At 46.9% G+C, this 20,742-nt stretch overlaps 1 protein-coding gene across 1 annotated transcript in view; it reads right to left on the reverse strand.

The window, feature by feature from the left end:
• The window catches only part of LOC128850273 (ubiquitin-conjugating enzyme E2 R2-like), a 55,306-nt gene extending 47,311 nt beyond the window's left edge, over positions 1–7,995 (reverse strand). Inside the window, exon 1 of the mRNA XM_054053290.1 lies at positions 7,819–7,995. Within this exon, the coding sequence (XP_053909265.1) occupies positions 7,819–7,995 (177 nt within the window). The remainder of the gene's footprint in view (positions 1–7,818) is intronic.
• Positions 7,996–20,742: the final 12,747 nt, after the last annotated feature.

The raw sequence follows: 20,742 nt of genomic DNA on the forward strand, positions 1-20,742 counted from the left end.
AAAACTTTCAGAATCATAGAATGGCTTGGGTTGGAAGGGACCTTAAAGATCATCCAGTTCCAAACACCCGGCCATGGGCAGGGACATCTCCCACTAGACCAGGCTGCTCGAGGCCCCACCCAACTTGGCCTTGAACACTACCAGGCAGGGGGCATCCACAACTTCCCAGGGCCTCACCACTCGCATTATGAAGAATTTCCTCCTGATGTCTAATCTAAATCTTCCCCTCTCCAATTTAAAGCCATTCCCCCTCATCCTATCACCACATGCCCTCGTAAAAAGTCCCTCCATAGCTTTATTGTGGCCCCCTTCAGGTACCGGAAGGCCACTAGAAGGTACCCCTGGAGCCTTCTCTTCTCCAGGCTGAAGAACTCCATTTGTCTCAGCCTGTCCTCATACGGGAGGTGCTCCAGCTGTCTGATCATCTTCATGGCCCTCCTCTGGACTTGTTCCAACACTTCCATATCCTTCTTATGTTGGGGATTCCAGAACTGGATACAATACTTCAGGTGAGGTCTCACAAGAAAGGAATAGAGGGGCAGAATCACCTCCCTCGACCTGCTGGCCATTCTTCTTTTGATGCAGCCCAGGATATGGTGGACCTTCTGGGCTGCGAGCGTACATTGCTGGCTCATGTCAAGCTTCTCATTGACCAGCACCTGCAAGTCCTTCTTCACAAGGCTGTTCTCAACCACGTCATCCCCCATCCTGTATTAAAACCAAGGATTGCCCAGATCCAGGTGTAGGACCTTGCACTTGGCCTTGGTGAACCTCATGAGGTTCACACAGGCCCACTTCTCCAGGTCCCTCTGGATGACACCCCATCCTTCTGATGTGGCAACTGCACCACTCATCTTGGTGTCATCTGCAAGCTTGCTGAGGGTGCACTCGATCTCGCTGTCTATATCACTGATGAAGATATTAAACAGCACTGGTCCCAATACGGACCCCTGAGGGACACCACTTGTCATGGATCTCCATCTGGACATCGAACCTTTGACTGCTACTCTCTGGATGCAACCATTCAACCAATTTCTTATGCACCAAACAGTCTACCCATCAAATCATTATCTCTCCAATTTAGAGAGAAGGATGTTGCTACCTTATGGGGATGTTATACTCTCAGCTATGAACTAATGCATGATGAACAAGACAGCTAGGAGATCCCAAATAAATTGGTGCATGCAAGAGTTAAAGATACAACATGACTGATGCAGATGCCAATATCCGGAGAGTTTTTCTGTCTGCTAACCTCCAACCAGAGCTCTGCTAGATTTGCTCAAGTATAATTCACAGGCTCTCCCTAGCACCACCAGCAAGCTTACTTTTAACAGCAGAAACTAGCCATTTCAGAAGTATGCAGGTCAAGAATACTTCACTGTTCTCTTGAAAATAGGTGAAAGTCATCCACATGGTCAAAGCCGATAGCTGCAGAGGGGAAGATAAAACAGAACAAGGCCAAGACACAAGGAGCTCTAATCAGGTGGTGACCTTACGCCAGCCCTCAGTCATGCCCTAAAGTATAGTCAGTCCAGTGTAGGAAGAGAAATGAAGGAAGAGGGAGACACCCAAATAGGCTTAGATTCCCAGAGATTCAAAGACAGATGAGGATGCCTGGTAACATTGTGATGACAGGTCTTTTGTGGCCAAGCATACTAGAACCTTCCTCCATGCCTCTGCCACTGCACAGAGCTGACCCCACAGTATGCAACATTACCTACTTGGACAGCAGGTATGATCTCAAGTACAGTGCATGCACCAAAGACTGTTGAAGATATGCCCATATGACATTTCGTTGGACCCTTCCATGAAGCCTGGGAACAGGCAATGTCATGCTTTGGGAGGGTTACTTACTACCCTTACCCCAACCTGACCTGATCCACCACTTAGCAACACTCCTACAGTTCCCAGCAGGAAGCTCCCTGGGCTAAGGTAGGCATCACATACCTACAGCAGCTAGCCTAGCTGTTGTCTCCATGGACACTACCATTAAGCAGCATGGCTTTTGACAGCTTTTGTTGATCGCCAGCATGTTACTTAATTGTCCCTTGCAGGCAAAACATGGTCCGTGCTTGAAGAGCCCAAGCATAAGCATATCACTTGCACCAAAGACATGAACCAAAGTGAACAACTAAATACTTAATAGGTATGGGATAAGCCTGCAAATTGGATGAAAATTAACAATGACTTGTCCAAGTTGAACATTAAGGGGGCTGCTTCAAATCGGTGAAATCAGAGTATTGCCTCTAACAGCACCAGAAGCCAGACCTTTTTCCATAACAATTAGAAGAAAGGGGCCAAGATCAGCAGCCTTCTTACCCCATCTCACCTTAGTAGCAGCCAATACAACTATGATCTCATTCCAGCTGGAGAATAGCCATAGATAATATGGGTTCAAGACCTTGAACTCAGGTATTATTGCCATTTAAAATAGATTCCAGAGTGACATGCCACAATGACCCTGCCAAGGCTGGTCTTTAGCTCCTGATGAGTCTGTCCATAAACCTCTGAGGATCAAAAACTTCAGTATTAACAAGTTTGCAAAAATAATCCAGACGATTCCAAAATGTAAAAGCCCAAGTGGTCATAGCCTCAGTGAAGTCTATCCAATCTATCCAGCTTCCCCCAGTAGTGCTGTTATTGCTGTATTTCAGGCCAAAGGCAGTCAAGCTTCTTCCACAGAAATGAAAGACTGCTACCAGCAGGAAAAAGAAAGAAAGAAAAAAAAAAAAAATCAGTTAAATTTCACAGAAAGCATATTAGTCAAATTTTGAAGCACATAAGCTTTCAGGTTTCTGGCAGACCCCGAGAAATGGAAATCATTCCATATGTTGGTCTCAAAACTTTCATTTTTCTATGCTCTAATGGAGATCATACAGCAATATAAAATGTCTAGTTGCATTTAGAAGTTATTTCAAAAACCAAGGTGACAACAGGTCCTCTATAGGGAATTGTTTAAACATGGCCATGGTTGTCTCCAGAAACAGTCCCTTGACACTTACAGCATTATACCAGAGAAGAAATGTTACCATCATCCGCTGAATTTGAACACTAAGTTTTCAACAAGCATTCAGTTGCAATGTCTTTTTTTCCTTAGCATTTCAAGCAACATGGCCACAACAACAAAAAGGTTAAGCAGAGATATCACTGAAGTGACATTATCATTAAGAACAGACAAGGCCTTTTCTTTCCACCTTAACTGAGAAGCACCACACACCTTCACCTGAAACATTTGGGTAGGGATATTTTGTTACCACATGAGTGACAAATTAGAAGTACTTTAGACAATAGCTACAAGACACTTAAAAGGTACAGAAGATACGTTAGCCTCTCAAGTTACACTGCTTAATGCACCACTGAAAGGCACTTGGCTACAAAGTGTGGGTATGGTTACTATTTTGCAAGAGAAATGATTGGGACCACCAAGATGAAATTCAGTTTTCTGAGATAGTTATTCTACCCAAAATAAGCAGACCCGCTCCTTCAAGTAGCAAAAATACTTTATGAAATAAATTGCCTTAAGAACAATCAAATAGCAACTCTAACAATGCAGTAAATTTTTCTTGTTTCCTTTCATGTTAGGTGTACTCATTTTCATCTACTCAGCCTAAATCACCTCTGAAGGAGCTCTTAATATTGACTTTTGCTCCATATTAAACACATTTCTTGACACAGCATACTTGGGGTCAAGTCATGCTTCTGGGAAGCACTATGTATTTAATTATGAAATTCCTATTTATATCATTTCTCACTTGCACCTTCCCTGAAAGGTTGGCTCCTAGCATAAGGCTACCATTCAACTATAAAAATGAGAATAATTTCCTTTTTTAAAAGGAATCAAAAGCTGTGATGCTAAGGTGCAATTGTGCTTAACACACAAAGTTTTGAGTAAGCCACGGGGAAACACTAATAGTTCTGCAACTATCCTGAAAACATTGCTTGATCGAAGCATTGGGCAGAGGTTTATAAGCCTCCAGGTTCTGAAGGCCCAAGCATCAAAGACACTGAATTTCAAGGCAAACAGAGATCAATCAACAGTCAACTGAGATGGTTAAAGTTTCACCTGCACAACCATCAGCCACTGAAATCTAGCCCAAATAGCACCCATCACCAGGTAACAGCTTATTAAGCTTTATTGTGGTGGCCTCCTTTTAAGTATTGGCTGCCAGAATTAAATGCCAAGAAGTTCTCCTGCCATTAGCAAAGGACCCTCTCAGCTGAACAGAAGATGCCTATGGCATAAAGGTGGCATCAATGAACTGCTCACATGTAGTTTTGCAGATTATAGCACAATCTAGTTCTCTGTTGCTCAGGCACTGCCTGCAAAACCAGAAAAACACATTCCTGTTGTTTCCAGAGCAATTCAGAACACCACATAGCCTGGTAGAGATTGAAATAAAGACCTGTCTTATCACACCACAGCCTTCCCAGCTGACCTAAGAAAGAAGCAACTGGCACTATCTATGACCTGGGCACGAGCATTTCATTCTGAGAAAAATCTTCCCTTTGTCACACAGAAGCCCTCAATAACTGAATTAGTTGCGAGCAAATCAACATCTTAGACACACAAGGTCTACCCACCTTTCACCCTTAAACTCCAAAGGAGTCAAGGACCAAAAATGAAGTTCACTTATTGCAGTTAATACTTGTAGCCCAACACAACTGATTTTACCAGATCCTTTACCTGTCAAACCGGCAATTTCTTGCTGACAACAGCTGAGGGCAGACATTTGCTCTTATCCCTGGACCTCTTTGGAGGACTTAATATCACTGAACCTGAGCTTGCTGGAAAGGCAAAAGTAGGAATGAGAGGTAGCCAGAGCATGGAATAGCTCAACTCCTTCCTCAAGGGTGGTAATCTGGAACTTAAGCAAAGGGTTGTCCAAAACATTATGTAGCTATTCAGTATGATGAAGAATAAAGCCACTAAATGAGGCAAAGGTTGATAGAACTTCCATTGCAGATGTTCACCTTCAACTGATCACAAGGCAGGGGACTTGTGGTTCAGGACTGCTCCTATCCCTCACGGACACAAGCAGTTCCTCACCAATAGTCACTTCTGAAGGCTGCTGCTCTTTCCATGTAGCTGGGAGGTCCTAAACTAGGAAGTACTGCAACAGATCTGAGTATGCTATATTAGTTGATAAAATATGCTTAGATGCTGCACTTGGATTTTTAAGAGGCCCCTGACTTTATTATAGCCAACACCAAGGTATTGATAACCTTGATATTGATACCATTTAAACATTCGGGGGAAGTGCTTTCTGCTTCAATTTATCAAATGCTAGAGTTACAGGATTAGCAACTGAAATCAGAATTAGTTGATATGTTGAACCAGCTTGTAACAGCGGTAGTTCCTGTCAAAGAGGTGCAAAGAGAGCACTTTCCTTATTTCAGTTTATTCAGCTAGTTCAACAGCCCAGAGAGAAAGGTCCTGTTTCTCCAAGAATAAATGAGGTGCCAAAAGCTGATGTTTCCAGCTCCAAGAGCACAAATCAAGTGGTTGATTTAGAATACAAACATCACTAACGCTTTATTAAGGTCACTTTAAACACAATTTTTCCTCAAAATATTTACTTGAGTCTAACTAGAAGCCTTTGTACTTTCCCTCCAGTTCCTACCACACCTCAGGCAGAAGAAAATTCCCAAACTCACATAGCCATAAATTTTAAAATAAGTTACATCCTCTAAATGCATATTTCTAATCTTGCTTATCTCATCTGAGAAAACTAAAAATACAGAACAAGATGAAGCTAGCTATTTCATCAAGCCAAGAAATCTGAAAAATAAAACAGATGCTAATCTGAACTAGTGCTCACCTTGCATATACTATGAATAGAAGTCACTCCACCAAATAAAGTTTAGACTATTAATTTTATCTCTAAACGATTCAGTAAGTCAAGTCTAACACATCTAAAAAGTTTTGCCTGAAGGACCAATACAAAGAAAGCCAAGAACATCACTTCTCAGGACAACAGGACTCCTTCTTCCTAGGGACAGAGAGAAGGTTAAAGACCACTTTTTCAGTGGCTCTCAAAACTTAAGATGCACAGCCAAAGATCAAACACTACTGAAACAAAAGACATCATGCATGGCTCCTCAAGGAGGAAAGATGAGACAGACAGACTCCAGACATGTCACTGGAAGAGAATCCCTGTGCTGTGGAGGGGTGAAGGCATCATGAAACCTTAGTCTCCCACCCTCAAAATAAGTATCACAGGATTGGTTAGAAGAAAGGCATGACAGTTCAAGGACATCAAACACCAAAAAGAGATATTACATTCATAATATTGAGGTAAGGCAACTGGCAACCTTGCCTAAATCTACGCTCATTAACACACATCCTCAGATTATTTCACAGGCTGCTTCTTTCCAAGAACAATTACAAACATACAGTCCAGAGAGCTTCCCCAAACAAACAAAAATATTTTGTCCCACTGTGATTTCTTTGAAAAAAAAAATGGATGTGTAAAATCAGTGTAAGAAGGTCACCAAACCATTTGGGTGTAAAAGTGACCCAGTTAACAACCCAAAACTAGAGCAACTTCCTGAATAAGTAATAACAGAGACAAGTCTAACAATATACCTATCATACCTACATGCTTAAGCCAGCCAACTCATTACAAAAGGTAAGTCTTGTGCCTTCCCTTTCTTCAAAACAATGAGGCCAAACTAAACATGACTCAAATCTATTATTCCCCAAGCTACAGGTTATTTTGGTTTTGTTGAACAAAGCCCTTAAACCTTGACCCAGAGAGGCTAAGAGGCACTGAAGATGCATGTTAGTCAAGCAAATGGATCATCCAAATTTTTTTCCAGTTTGATGGAAGCCAAAGGGCATGAAATGGAAGACGCAGGAGCCACTACTAAAACAGTTAACTCCTGGGAGCAGCAACCTGAAGGGGACAACGTTTTGCTAGAGACCAAGCGGACATCAAGTGCAAAGGGGTATGCCCAATGCAACATATCTTCTTTAGGCACCAAGGGTTTTTAATTGCTTCTTTTAAGAAAACTGCAATTCCTCCTCCAGTTGTTTTGAGAATTTAAGTCTCTTCCCTTCAGTTCCTTTCTGGGACAGCAGTGCCAGCTTTCTCACTTACTGCATTTACAAGAAGGGAAAAAACAACCACAAATTCTTTTTAGATTAACAGGAAGGTCGAGAAAGAAAATTAAAGCATTTATCTACCTTAACCAACTAAGCATCACCACAGCCCTTTGAAGGCTGCCCTCTAAAAGTTTGGAAAAGAAGAAGAAAAGGACAACATGGGAGAAAAAAAAAAAAAAAAAGAAAAAGAAAAACAGTCCTGAAGCACCATGAAGTTTTGAGTAAAAGCACGGCCTTTATCCTGAATTAGTCATCCTGCACAGGATGCCCCCGTGTGACAAGTGATGCTATCAAGTGATGGTTGGGAAGCCTCTTACTTTAAAATAAATGCACACAGAACAGAGCCAAGTGGACAACTTAGGGATGGACAGGAAGAATTTGCATCCTACCTCGAGGCACTTGCCTTTCTTTAGGGTTAAGCAGGGAAATAACAGCCCAGAGGCGGCTGTGGCATGGGCCCCGCACCCTGCGGAAGAGGGAGGCCCCGCAGACGCCAGCCCCAGCCCACCGGGCAACGGGGTGGAAGGGCAGCACCCAGAGGCGCCAGGCTTCCCTCCCTCTTGGTCCCGTGGGGGCTGGAGGGCTGGCAGCGGCCCCCCCGAGCCCGACAAAGAGACCCAGCAGGGGTAGGTGCAGGCCCAGCAGCGACTCCCCAGGACCACCGCAACAGCGGGAGGCCCAGTCTGCCGGCAGGGCAGCGGTGAAGGCCGTACCTTGAAGTACCCACCCTCGTAGAGGGTGTTGGGGGGCCCGAAGATCGCCACCTCCCAGTTGTAGAGGTCGGACTCGTCCACTAGGGTGATACGGAAGCCCTCTACCGGCTCCTCCTGCAGCGACTTCAGCTCCAGCATCAGCGCCTTCTGCGAACTGCTCATCTGCTGCTGGGCCATGGCGTGGCGTGGCGTGGCGTGGCGTGGCGTGGCGTGGCGTGGCGTGGCGTGGCGTGGCGTGGCGTGGCGTGGCGTGGCGTGGCGCGGCGGTGGCGTGGCCGTGGCCCCGGCCCCGGCCTCGGCCCCGGCCCCGGCTACCGCCACCACTTGCCACCACTTCCTTTTGTGACGGTACCCGCTCACCGGTGACCTCATCGCGCCGCGGCACCACGTTGCCCCGCACAGCGAACCCCGCCCCACCTCACGCCCCGCCCCTACCAGCGCGTTTAAAGGGACAGCGCTCCCTCACCGTGACGCGGTTCGGTCTGATCGGTGGTCCTGCGCTAGCTCCATACGGGCCAGGACTGCATCTCCCCTACGGCTAGGACTAGTAGAGAAGCCACGTGCTTGGCTGAGTGGGCTGGAGAGGGCGGTGTTCATGGTTAGGTACGATGAGGTAACTCACGGTACGCCCTGCTGCGCTGGCAGAAGCATTTTTGTACAAAAGATGTTTTTTGTGGAGTGGCTTTGCATGTCCCTAAAATTCCTGCAGCAGTAGGAGAGGAAGAGGCAGTTACCCCCTTCCCACGGGTGCACGAGTTAATACACACAGCAAATGAGGTTTCAATCCTCCCATTCCCCAACCTGGTTAAGGGAGAAAAATGTTTCATAGAATCATAGAGTAGAGTTGGAAGAGACCTTAAAGATCATCTAGTTCCAATCCTCCTGCCATGGGCAGGGACACATCCCACTGGATCAGGCTGCTCATAGCCCATCCAACCTGGCCTTGAACATCTCCAGGGATGGGGCATCCACAACTTCCCTTGGCAACCTGTACCAGTGTCTCACCACTGGAACAGGTTGCAGAGATGGCAAGGTCCATCGACCTGTGTGCCTACTCCTTAGGAAGCCTTTAAGGAATGACATAAATATTATTTGTTATAAAAATAAATAAGGAAAAATAACAAAGCAATTACCCAGGAAGAGGACAAACAGCACAGCATAACCTCAGCTGGTGCAAATCTGGGTTTCACTTCTGGAAACATTAATGGAGTTGCCTATCAGTCAGCATCCATATGCATGGGCAATACCCAGCATGGATGCACTCGCAAGCTGGGCATTTTAGCCAGGAGAGGAGGAATAATAAGGATGTAATAGCTCTGGCAAAGAAAAGATGATGCGTATTCCTTGAATTAATGAATGAATGCAATTCTAACATGAATAATTTAAATAACTAATAGAGTGTGATAAGTTCTAAATTAATTTTAACGTCTCCTCTGAAATGTCAGACTTATTTGAAGGAAATCTCCACTGTCTGTGGACTTGGGGGAAATAAAAACTGGGGATGAATAAAAAGGAAAATTGTGTAATGCCTTAACTTAAATCAGTAGTGTTGGATTTCATGGAATCCAGGGATGAAATGGTAAAAGATCTTGAGATATTGCTGTATAGAGAGGGATTGAGGAGTGTTTACTTTAGAGATTAATTAAATGAACAAAGCAATCAAAGACAGCAAGAACAAGGGGAAAGTCAACAGGGACTGTCCAGCAAGTAGGAACCAATAACTGGGAATACTTATTTCATGGGACTTAATACTATTAATACTGTGGGACTCGCTGCTGCAGGATTTTACTCCATCCAACAACTCAGTGACATTTAGAGAGGCAGGATATTTATTCAGACAATAACAAGAGTACCACATTTACTGTGTAGAAAGGAATGAGATTCATCAGACACCTCATGGTTGAGATATCTTAACCCATTTCTGCTTGGTATTTCTTTCATCCTTCTGCACGTGGCAGAGCTTATTCTACCTTGCAGAGGCTCCTACTCCTTGGACAAACACGTTGGATGACATATCCCATCATTCTTACATCCTCATGTAGCTTTAACCCTCTCTTGCTTCCATCACCTCTCACTGCTTTCCCATTCCAATGACAGCCCTGTGGGCATGGGTGACCATTAGACCCCTCTCCTGCCTTTTCCAGAGCCACAGACATTCCTGAAGGCACAGGAGCAACAGACAGGGTTCCCTCCATCAGTGGGGGACCATGCGGCTTGGGCAGCCTGCTCTGCAGATGGACCTTGAAGTCTCTACCTGGTACTAAGCAGCCACAGCTCCTTCTCCAGACCCTCGCCCAGGCAGGAGAGCAGGAGGCAGATGGTTTTCCCCAAGCACCAGCTGTTACTAGGACAAATCTGCTGTCAGCCTGGTGGCGAGCATGGCATCCTCCTGCTCATCCCTGCGACTGCTCCACTTGCCCTCCTCCTACCTCTTGGGCTCTCCCCAAGGAGACCCTCATTACCTCCTCTAAAGATGCTGCAGAACTGGCACTGGTACCCGGTCCAGGGCTTGCAACTGCCTACAGGCTGTACTTGGTTAGACTCAATGATCTTAAAAGCCTTTTCCAACCTAAATGATTCTATATAATCACCAAGGCGAAGGACTCTGGAGCGGACAATTGCACTGGGGGACCCTTTCTGAAAGTGGCAAAACCATGACCAGAGATATGGATTTGATGGGTGGACTGTTTGGTGAATAAGGAATTGGTTGGATGGTTGCATCCAGAGAGTAGTGATCAACAGCTTGATATCCAGATGGAGATCCATGACAAGTGGTGTCCCTCAGGGGTCTGTATTTTGACCAGTGCTGTTTAATATAGAATCATAGAATCATAGAATCACTAGGTTGGAAAGGACCCACTGGATCATCGAGTCCACCCATTCCTAACAATCCCTGAATCATGCTCCTCAGCAACTCATCCACTCATCCCTTAAACACCTCCAGGGAAAGTGACTCAACCACCTCCCTGGGCAGCCTGTACCAGTGCCCAATGACCCTATCTGTGAAATTTTTTTTCCTCATGTTCAGCCTGAACCTCCCCTGGCGGAGCTTGAGGCCATTCCCTCTTGTCCTGTCCCCTGTCACTTGGGAGAAAAGGCCAGCTCCCTCCTCTCCACAACCTCCTTTCAGGTAGTTGTAGAGAGCAATAAGGTCTCCCCTCAGCCTCCTCTTCTCCAGGCTAAACAACCCCAGCTCTCTCAGCCACTCCTCGTAAGACTTGTTCTCCAGCCCCTTCACCAACTTCATTGCTCTTCTCTGGACGTGCTCCAGAGCCCCCACATCCTTCTTGTGGTGAGAGGCCCAGAAGAGAACACAGTACTCAAGGTGTGGTCTCACCAGTGCCGAGTACAGAAGGAGAATAACCTCCCTGGACCTGCTGGTCACGCCATTTCTGATACAAGCCAAGATGCCGATGGCCTTCTTGGCCACCTGGGCACACTGCTGGCTCATGTTCAGTTAGATGTCAACCAGCACCCCCAGGTCCTTCTCCTCTAGGTAGCTTTCTAGCCAGACTTCTCCTAGTCTGTAGCACTGCATAGGGATTGCTGTGGCCCAAGTGCAGGACCCGGCATTTGGCCTTGTTAAACCGCATGCCATTGGTCTCAGCCCAGAGGTCCAGGCTGTTCAGGTCCCTTTGCAGAGCCTCCCTACCCTCCAGCAGATCCACACTTCCTCCCAGCTTAGTGTCATCTGCAAACTTGCTGAGGGTGCACTCAATGACTTCATCCAGGTCATTGATAAAGACATTGAACAGGGCTGGACCCAGTACTGAGCCCTGAGGAACCCCACTTGTGACTGGTCTCCAGCTGGAGTTAACTTCATTTACCACCACTCTCATTTACCACCCGGCCATCCAACCAGTTTTCAACCCAGGAGAGTGTGCGCCTGCCCAGGCCAGAGGCTGACAGTTTCTGAAGCAGAATGCTGTGAGAAACTGTGTCAAAAGCTTTACTGAAGTCCAAGAAGACTACATCCACAGCCTTTCCCCCATCCAGTAGTCGAGTCACTTTGTCATATAAGGCAATCGGGTTATTTTGGCAAGACCTGCCTTTCATGAACCCATGTTGACTGGGCCTGATCACCCAGTTATCTTGCATCTGCTTCATGATAGCACTCAGGATTACATGTTCCATGACTTTCCCTGGCACTGAGGTCAGACTGACAGGCCTGTAGTTCCCCGGATCCTCCCTGCAAACCTTCTTGTAGATGGGCGTAACATCAGCCAGCCTCCAGTCCAGTGGAACTTCCCCAGTCAGCCAGAACCACTGGAAGATGATGGAAAGGGATTTGGAAAGGACATCTGCCAGCTCCTTCAATACTCTTGGGTGGATCCCATCTGGCCCCATAGACTTGTGGGTGTCTAGCTGGGCAAGCAAGTCTCTAACTGCCTCCTCTTGGACCATGGGAGACTCATTCTGCTCCTCTGACTCCTGGGTTTGTACACAGGGGGAACAACTTCCCTTACTATTAAAGACTGAGGCAAAGAAGGCATTAAGTACCTCAGCCTTGTCCTCATCCCTTGCCACTGTTGTTCTTTCTGCATCCAATAGGGACTGAATATTCTCCCTAGTCCTCCTTTTCTTGTTAATGTATTTGTAGAAAGATTTTTTATTATCTTCCACAGACTTAGCCAGTTTGAGTTCTAGTTGGGCCTTAGCCCTCCGGATTTTTTCCCTGCACGATCTCACTTCCTCCCTGTAGTCCACCGAAGATGCCTGTTCCTACCCCGCCTCCTCTCCTACCCTTCCTGTCCCGCCTGAAGAGTTTATACCCCGCCATGGCTGCACTCCAGTTATACGTGTCATCCCACCACGTTTCTGTGATGGCAACAACATCATAGTCACCTTGCCCTACAACAGCTTCCAGCTCCTCCTTCTTATTGCCCATGCTGCGTGCATTGGTGTAAACGCACTTCATCTGGGCTGGCAAACCTTCAGCCCTCATAAAGGGAATAGAGCTCATTCCCAATTGCCTGGTCCTTGGAATAACTAACTCCACAGTGCCAGTTTCATTCTTGCTGTCCCCAGCTGTACTCACCCCCACTTGCTCTATGGTGGTCCTCTCCAGCACACTATCTCTCAGTCACTGGAGTCACACTTCCAGGTTCACTTCCGACTAGCCTGGTCTTGTCCCCCTCCCCCTTCACGTCTAGTTTAAATCTCTATTTAAGAGCCTAGCTAGATTTTTAGTAAGGACTTTAGTTCCCCTAGGATACAAGCATGTCCCATCCCTAGTAAGAAAGCCTGGGGGTGGGTGGGTCACCCCATGATCAAAGAACTCAAAGCCTCTCTCCTCACACCAGGTTCCAGAGCCAGGCATATACTTGTCTCGAAGGGGGACTAAAGTTATCTCTAAAAATCTAGTTAGGCTCTTAAATAGAGCTTTAAACTAGATGTGAAGGGGGAAGGGGAGGAGACCAGGCTAGTTGGGAATGAGCCTGGAAGTGGGAAACCGGCGGCTGAGAAATGGTGTGCTGGAGAGGACCACCAGTACACCACAACAGGGCAAGTGAGGGCGAGTATAAGTGGGGACAGTAAGGATGAAACTGGGTCTGTGGAATTAGTTATTCCAAGGACCAGTCAATCGAGAATAAACTCTCTTCCCTTTATGAGGGCTGAAGGTTTATCAGCCCAGCTGAAGTGCATTTACAACAACGCACGCAGCATGGGCAATAAGAAGGATGAGCTGGAAGCTGTTGTAGGGCAAGGTGACTATGATGTCATTGCCATCACAGAAACGTGGTGGGATGACTCACATAACTGGACTACAGCTATGTTGGGATATAAACTCTTCAGGCGGGACAGGAAGGGTAGGAAAGGAGGCGGGGTAGCCCTCTATGTCAAAGAGTGCTTTGATACTCTTGAACTGGATTACGGTGAGGACGGGATCGAGTGCCTATGGGTTAAAATCAGAGGAGCCCACAAGAAAGGGGACTTTGTGATAGGAGTCTGTTACAGACCACCCAGCCAAGAAGAAGCTGCTGATGAACTCTTCTATAAACAGCTGGGGACAGTCTCTAAATCTCTGCCTCTTGTCCTTGTGGGAGACTTTAACTTTCCGGATGTCTGCTGGGAGTACAATACAGCAGAAAGGAAACAGTCTAGGAGGTTCCTGGAGTGCATCGAAGACAACTTCCTTGCACAACTGGTTAGCGAACCAACAAGGGAGGGTGCCTTCCTAGACCTGCTGTTTGTGAATAGAGAAGGTCTTGTTGGGGATTTGACGGTTGGAGGATGCCTGGGATTAAGTGATCATGAGATGATAGGGTTTTCAGTTCTAGGTGGGATTAAGAAGGGGGTTAGCAAAACAGTCTCATTAAACTTCCAGAGGGCAGACTTTGGCCTGTTCAGAAGGTTGATTAGCAAAGTCCCGTGGGAAACAGTCCTTCAGGGCAAGGGAGCCCATGAGGGTTGGGCGCTCTTGAAAAATGAAATCCTAGCAGCTCAAGAGCAGGCCATCCCTGTGTTCTGGAAAAGGAGCCGGCGGGGGGAAAAGCCAGCTTGGTGGAGCAGGGAGATCTCAAGATGCGTCAATAAGAAAAAGAAGCTCTATGTGCTCTGGAGGAAAGGACAGGCATCTTGGGTGGACTACAGGGACGAAGTGAGATCGTGCAGGGAAAAAATCAGGAGGGCCAAGGCCCAACTAGAAATAAAACTCGCTAAGTCTGTGAAAGACAACAAAAAGTCTTTCTACAAGTACATTAACAGGAAAAGGAGGACGAGGGAGAATATCCAGTCTCTAGTGGATGCAGAAGGAATAACAGTGACAGGGGATAAGGACAAGGCTGAGGTACTTAATGCCTTCTTCGCCTCAGTCTTTAATAGCAAAGAAAGTTGTTCCTTCTGTTTACAAATCCAAGAGTTAGAGGGGCAGATTGAGGCTCCTGTGATCCAAGAGGAGGCAGTTAGAGACTTGCTTGCCCAGCTAGACTCCCACAAGTCTATGGGGCCGGATGGGATCCACCCAAGAGTATTGAAGGAGCTGGCGGATGTCCTTTCCAAACCCCTATCCATCATCTTCCAGAGGTCCTGGCTGACTGGGGAAGTTCCACTAGACTGGAGGCTGGCTGATGTTGTGCCCATATACAAGAAGGGTTGCAGAGAGGATCCGGGGAACTACAGGCCTGTCAGTCTCACCTCAGTGCCAAAGAAAGTCATGGAACAGGTAATCTTGAGTGCTATCATGAAGCACATGCAAGAGAACCGGGTGATCAGGCCCAGTCAACATGGGTTTACAAAAGGCAGATCTTGCCAAACTAACCTGATCACCTTCTATGACAAAATCACTCAACTACTGGATGGGGGAAAGGCTGTGGATGTAGCCTTCTTGGACTTCAGTAAAGCCTTTGACACAGTTTCTCACAGCATTCTGCTGCAGAAACTGTCTGCCTCTGGCCTGGACAGGCGCACACTCTCCTGGGTTGAAAACTGGTTGGATGGCCGGGCCCAGAGAGTGGTGGTCAACGGAGTTAACTCCAGCTGGAGGCCAGTCACAAGTGGAGTTCCTCAGGGCTCAGTACTGGGTCCAGCTCTGTTCAATGTCTTTATCAATGACCTGGATGAAGGCATCGAGTGCACCCTTAGCAAGTTTGCAGATGACACTAAGCTGGGAGGAAGTGTCGATCTGCTGGAGGGTAGGGAGGCTCTGCAAAGGGATCTGAACAGGCTGGACTGCTGGGCCGAGACCAATGGCATGAGGTTTAACAAGGCCAAATGCCGGGTCCTGCACTTGGGGCACAACAACCCTATGCAGCGCTACAGACTGGGGGAAGAATGGCTGGAGAGCTGCACAGAAGAGAAGGACCTGGGGGTGCTGGTTGACAGCCGACTGAACATGAGCCAGCAGTGTGCCCAGGTGGCCAAGAAGGCCAACGGCATCTTGGCTTGTATCAGAAATGGGGTCACCAGCAGGTCCAGGGAGGTTATTCTCCCTCTGTACTCAGCACTGGTGAGACCGCACCTTGAATACTGTGTTCAGTTCTGGACCCCTCACCACAAGAAGGATGTTGAGGCTCTGGAGCGTGTCCAGAGAAGAGCAACGAAGCTGGTGAGGGGGCTGGAGAACAAGTCTTATGAGGAGCGGCTGAGAGAGCTGGGGTTGTTTAGCCTGGAGAAGAGGAGGCTGAGGGGAGACCTTATTACTCTCTACAACTACCTGAAAGGAGGTTGTGGAGAGGAGGGAGCTGGCCTCTTCTCCCAAGTGACAGGGGACAGGACTAGAGGGAATGGCCTGAAGCTCCGTCAGGGGAGGTTCAGGTTGGATATCAGAAAAAAATTCTTCACAGTAAGAGCCATTGGGTACTGGAACAGGCTGCCCAGGGAGGTGGTCGTGTCGCCTTCCCTGGAGGTGTTTAAGGAACGGGTGGATGAAGTGCTTAGGGACATGGTTTAGGGAGTGTTAGGAATGGTTGGACTCGATGATCCAATGGGTCCTTTCCAACCTTGTGATTCTGTGATTCTGTGATTCTGTGATTCTGTGATCCTTCACTGATGCCCCCGGTAAGCAGCAGACCTCCCTGTGGAGCGGGTCCAGTCTGCAGATGGGTCCCTCTGTTCCTTTTAGAAGGGAATCCCCTAAGACAATCACTCTACTCTTATTATTTACGGAGGATGTTTTTATGGTCATCTGAGGATGGCGCAGCCTAGGGAATGTTTCTAAGCTGTGGGAGGCATCTTCTTCATCCTTGGGGATGGGTTCCACCTGCAGTGATTCATATTTCTTCTTCAGGGTGATCTGGGGGTTTGTTGTCTGGGTAGAGGGAGCAGGTTTCCTGCGCCAGGCAGGAACTTGCTGTCACTCCCCATCTCTTGTTCCCCCAACCTTACAGTTTGCAGGTGGGTGTTGCTCAGCTGCACTGGCTTCAGCAGCCTGCTGAGTTTGTGAGATGGCGCTGCTCCAGTGATCTATCTCCCTCTCACATTCCCTGATGGTCCTTAGTCTATTTACCTCCTCCCTCAGCTCTGCCACCATGCGAATATCTTCATCAGTGATGTAGACAGCAAGATTGAGTGTACCCTCAGCAAGTTTACAGAGGGCACCAAACTGAGTGGTGCAGTTGCCACACCGGAAGGATGGGATGTCATCCAGAGGGACCTGGACAAGCTGGAGAAGTGGGCCTTTGTGAACCTCATGAGGTTCAACAAGGCCAAATGTAAGTTCCTATACCTGGGTCAGGGCAATCCTTGGTTTCAATACAGGATGTGGGATGATGTGATTGAGAGCAGCCCTGCGGAGAAGAGTGCTGATTGATGATAAGCTCGACATGAGTAGTTGCTTAGGAATTAAGATTGTTCCCCTTAGGAGCATATCGGGTTGACAGCCCGACTGAAGTGCATCTACACCAATGCACGCAGCACGGGCAATAAACAAGGGGAGCTAGAAGTTATTGTAAGGCAGGAGGACTATGATATAATTGCTCTCATGGAAACGTGATGGGATGACTCAAATAACTGGAGTTCTGCTATGGAAGGCTACAGACTCTTCAGGTGGGATAGGAGAGGAAGGAGAAGCAGTGGGGTAGCCATGTGTGTTAGAGAGAATTTTGACCGCCTTGAAATCATTGATGGTGATGATAGGGCTGAATGTCTATGGGTGAAAATCAGAGGTTCACCTAATAAGGCAAATTTCGTGGTGGGAATCTGTGGAAGAATGGCTCAATGATCATACTCATATTGAGACTCCGTCGTTACTCCAGGTCCGCCTCACACTCTGACATCTGGTAGCAGAGGATGGTCACAGGACGCCTTTGACTTCTCCGAGACTGCGGTAAGCAGCTAGAGGAGGGGAGTGGGAAACCGCGGCTAAGGGAAGCGCTGCCTGTGCATAGTCAAGGTAGACAGCTGGTGTGAGGTCGCTCCTCGCCCCTTAGGGATAATTATGGAAACAGAAGCTGCGGCAACGCTACTTGTGGGAATCCTCTCTAAGAGAGGGCATGAACTGCCCGCAAAACTGCTGATAAAACTTCTACATTTAGATAGAAAATGGGGACACTTTACTGATCCACACACAATGTTTTTGGTTACGGAGTGGTGAGATTATGGAGAAACGTTGTGGCAAAAGACTATATCAGGAACAGACAAGGATGAAAAAGAAGTTAAAGCTGTTCGGGGGGACTGCACGATCACGAAAAAGGGCAAAGAGCCTTTTGGGGGCTGTGGGGAAACTTGGCGAACTGTCGTTAATACTTTACAAGTGCTGAAGGCGGAGTCAAAAGTTGCCGCTGCCGCTGTGCGCGCCATAGCCTCCCCCAGTCCCCCGGCTGAAACTCATCGCACCACGACGAGTCGTATGAGTGCTTTCTTTGGGGTGAGCCAGAATTGCCCGATGAATAGAATGAATGGGAAAGTTTGTACCAGCGTCTGCGAGCTCTTAAATCCGGCTGTAAAAAGGGGGAATGCGTCTGAGGACACAGACGGCCCCAGTGCGCCAGAGGCGCCCGATGTTCACCCATCAGAGGGCGGAAGTGCAATGACACAGAAACCGGAAGTGCCCACAGTAGCCCGCTGCGCTGATAAAGTGCGGGGCGGACGAAGTTGTCGGGCTAGTGAGGAATCAGAGGAGGAAGAAGATGCCACGAAAATGCTGTAACAACCAAGGACTGTTACCTGTTAAACAATTGATACAAACCTTATCTTATAATATATGTGCATATTGTAAGTGTTGCATGTGTTCGGTACCGTGTATAGTTTAAATATCCATACCATCGTGCTATTCTTATTGACTGGTCGTAAACAATATTGTATAGGTATATTAAGCCAGCTCTCAAAAGAGTGGTTCTGTGTGTGTATGCGTGTGTGTGTTTAAAGCGTTTTAAACGTTTGTAAGATTTGCAAATTGGGTTTTGGTTATAGGAGCTTGAGCCTCTGTTTGTTTTAATTAATCTTAAAAATGCAACTCTGAGACTTTTCAATCTCAAACGTCCACTAAGCTGGCAAACAGGTAGATTTACCTTTGAAGTGAAAGGCTGCAGAGGACACAATTTCAAACTGAAAAAAAAAATAATACAAACAGAACGTAGACAATAGAAAAAGAAAATGGAAAAAACCCCAGCCCTATGGCTGTGTGTGAGTTTTCCCCCCACCCTATTCCCCCCCCAGCCCTGTGGCTGTGTGTGAGGTTTTTTCCCCCCCCATTCCTCCCCGCCCTTACTCCTGATATGTGAAGGTTTTTTGTTTTGTTTCAGCTTGGCAGTCCTTATTTCTCTCTAGGGGAGTAACAATTTATGAAGAACACTCTGCATTCCAGTGTCCGTTATAAGAACCATTTGATGAACTGGCACTGCAGACATTGAGGGATATGCTGAGAGATAAAGGACTTGTTGTTGCACCTGAAAAAGTACAAAGGCCAGCTCTGTGGAAGTATTTGGGCTGGTGCATTTCTGATGCCCAAATCCCACCACAGAAAATCGAACTGACGACCAGTTTACGTACTGTTAAAGATGTTCAAACGTTGTTAGGGAATATTCAATGGGTCCACCGTTGTGTGGACATTTCCAACTCTGATATTGCTCCCTTGACTGTGTTGTTGCACAGTGCCGACCCAGCCTGCAAAATTGAGCTTACCACAGATCAAAGGACTCTTTTACAAAAAATCAGTTGTCGCTTACAAAATATCTTGGTCATCTTGGAAGATACTGAATTTACCGATATCGCTTTTGGTTTGTAACAATAGCGAATCCCCATATGCAGTCATCTATCAACGGCAAAACAAAAGAGGGGAATCTGGGAAGAACAGAGACCTGGATGACCCTGCCATTGCCAGTAGTAAGAGAACTGATAAAGCTGAATCATTTTGGGTATTGGAATGGGTGTTTCTGGGTGTGCAGCCAAAAACGAGCATTCAAATCAGACCCAAAGCTGTGGCAGAGTTAGTACAAAAAGGCAGATCTCGAATTATTGAGATCAGTGGTCAAGAACCTGCAGACATTAGCATTCCAGTTAATGCTGTAGACCTAGAGTGGTGGTTACAAAATGTAATACCACTTCAGGAAGCCCTATTAGGATTTGAAGGACAAATACATTTGCAGCAGCCGCAAGGGAAAAAGTGGCAGATATTGTCACGAAATCAGTGGCTGGAAAGAACGAAAGTCAGTAGGCAACCACTGGTGGATGACCTTACTGTATATACTGATGCCGGAAAACGACTGCATCGTGCTGTTTGTGTATGGCACGAACGTGCTGAATGGCACAAGCATATCTTGGAGGGACAGCCCCAAGATTCTTTACAGACCTTAGAATTAACTGCTGTTGGTTGGGCCCTGTTGAATTGGCTAACCACCCCTCTTAATGTTGTAACGGACTCATTGTATGTAGCAGGAGTAGTCCCAAGATTAGAGGATGCTCTTTTAAGACAGACAACTAACCCAAGATTAGGAGCATTGTTTGTGCAATTACGCTCCACGCTTCAACAACGCACAGAGCCTTGTTGTGTTATTCATGTGCGAAGTCATCAACTTGACGTAGGACTAGGAAGGGGTAATCAGATAGCAGATAGCTTCGTTAGTCCAGCTCAGCATATGCCCCCTGTGGATAAATTTTGTGTAGCAAGACAGAGTCACCACCAATTTCACCAGAATGCCAAAGGATTAAAACGACAGTATTGCTTAACAGAGAATGAAGCCCGTAGTATTGTACAAGCCTGTCCAAGATGTGGAAATCACGGTCCAGGAATAGGGATCGGAGTTAACCCTAAAGGACTAAAGTCCTTAGAGCTTTGGCAAATGAATGTCACTCACATTGGGGAATTTGGAAGACTAAAATATGTTCATGTGACAATCGATACCTTTTTGAAATTTGTATGGGCAACCGCATTACCTGGTGAGAAAGCACAACGTGTGTAAACACCTGTTGTCCTGCTTTGCTGTAATGGGGGTGCCTGAGACCATAAAAACAGATAATGGGCCTGCCTATACTAGTCAAAAGACG

This window comes from Cuculus canorus, chromosome W, assembly GCF_017976375.1.
Source record: "Cuculus canorus isolate bCucCan1 chromosome W, bCucCan1.pri, whole genome shotgun sequence".
In the NCBI taxonomy this organism is placed as follows: Eukaryota; Metazoa; Chordata; class Aves; order Cuculiformes; family Cuculidae; genus Cuculus; species Cuculus canorus.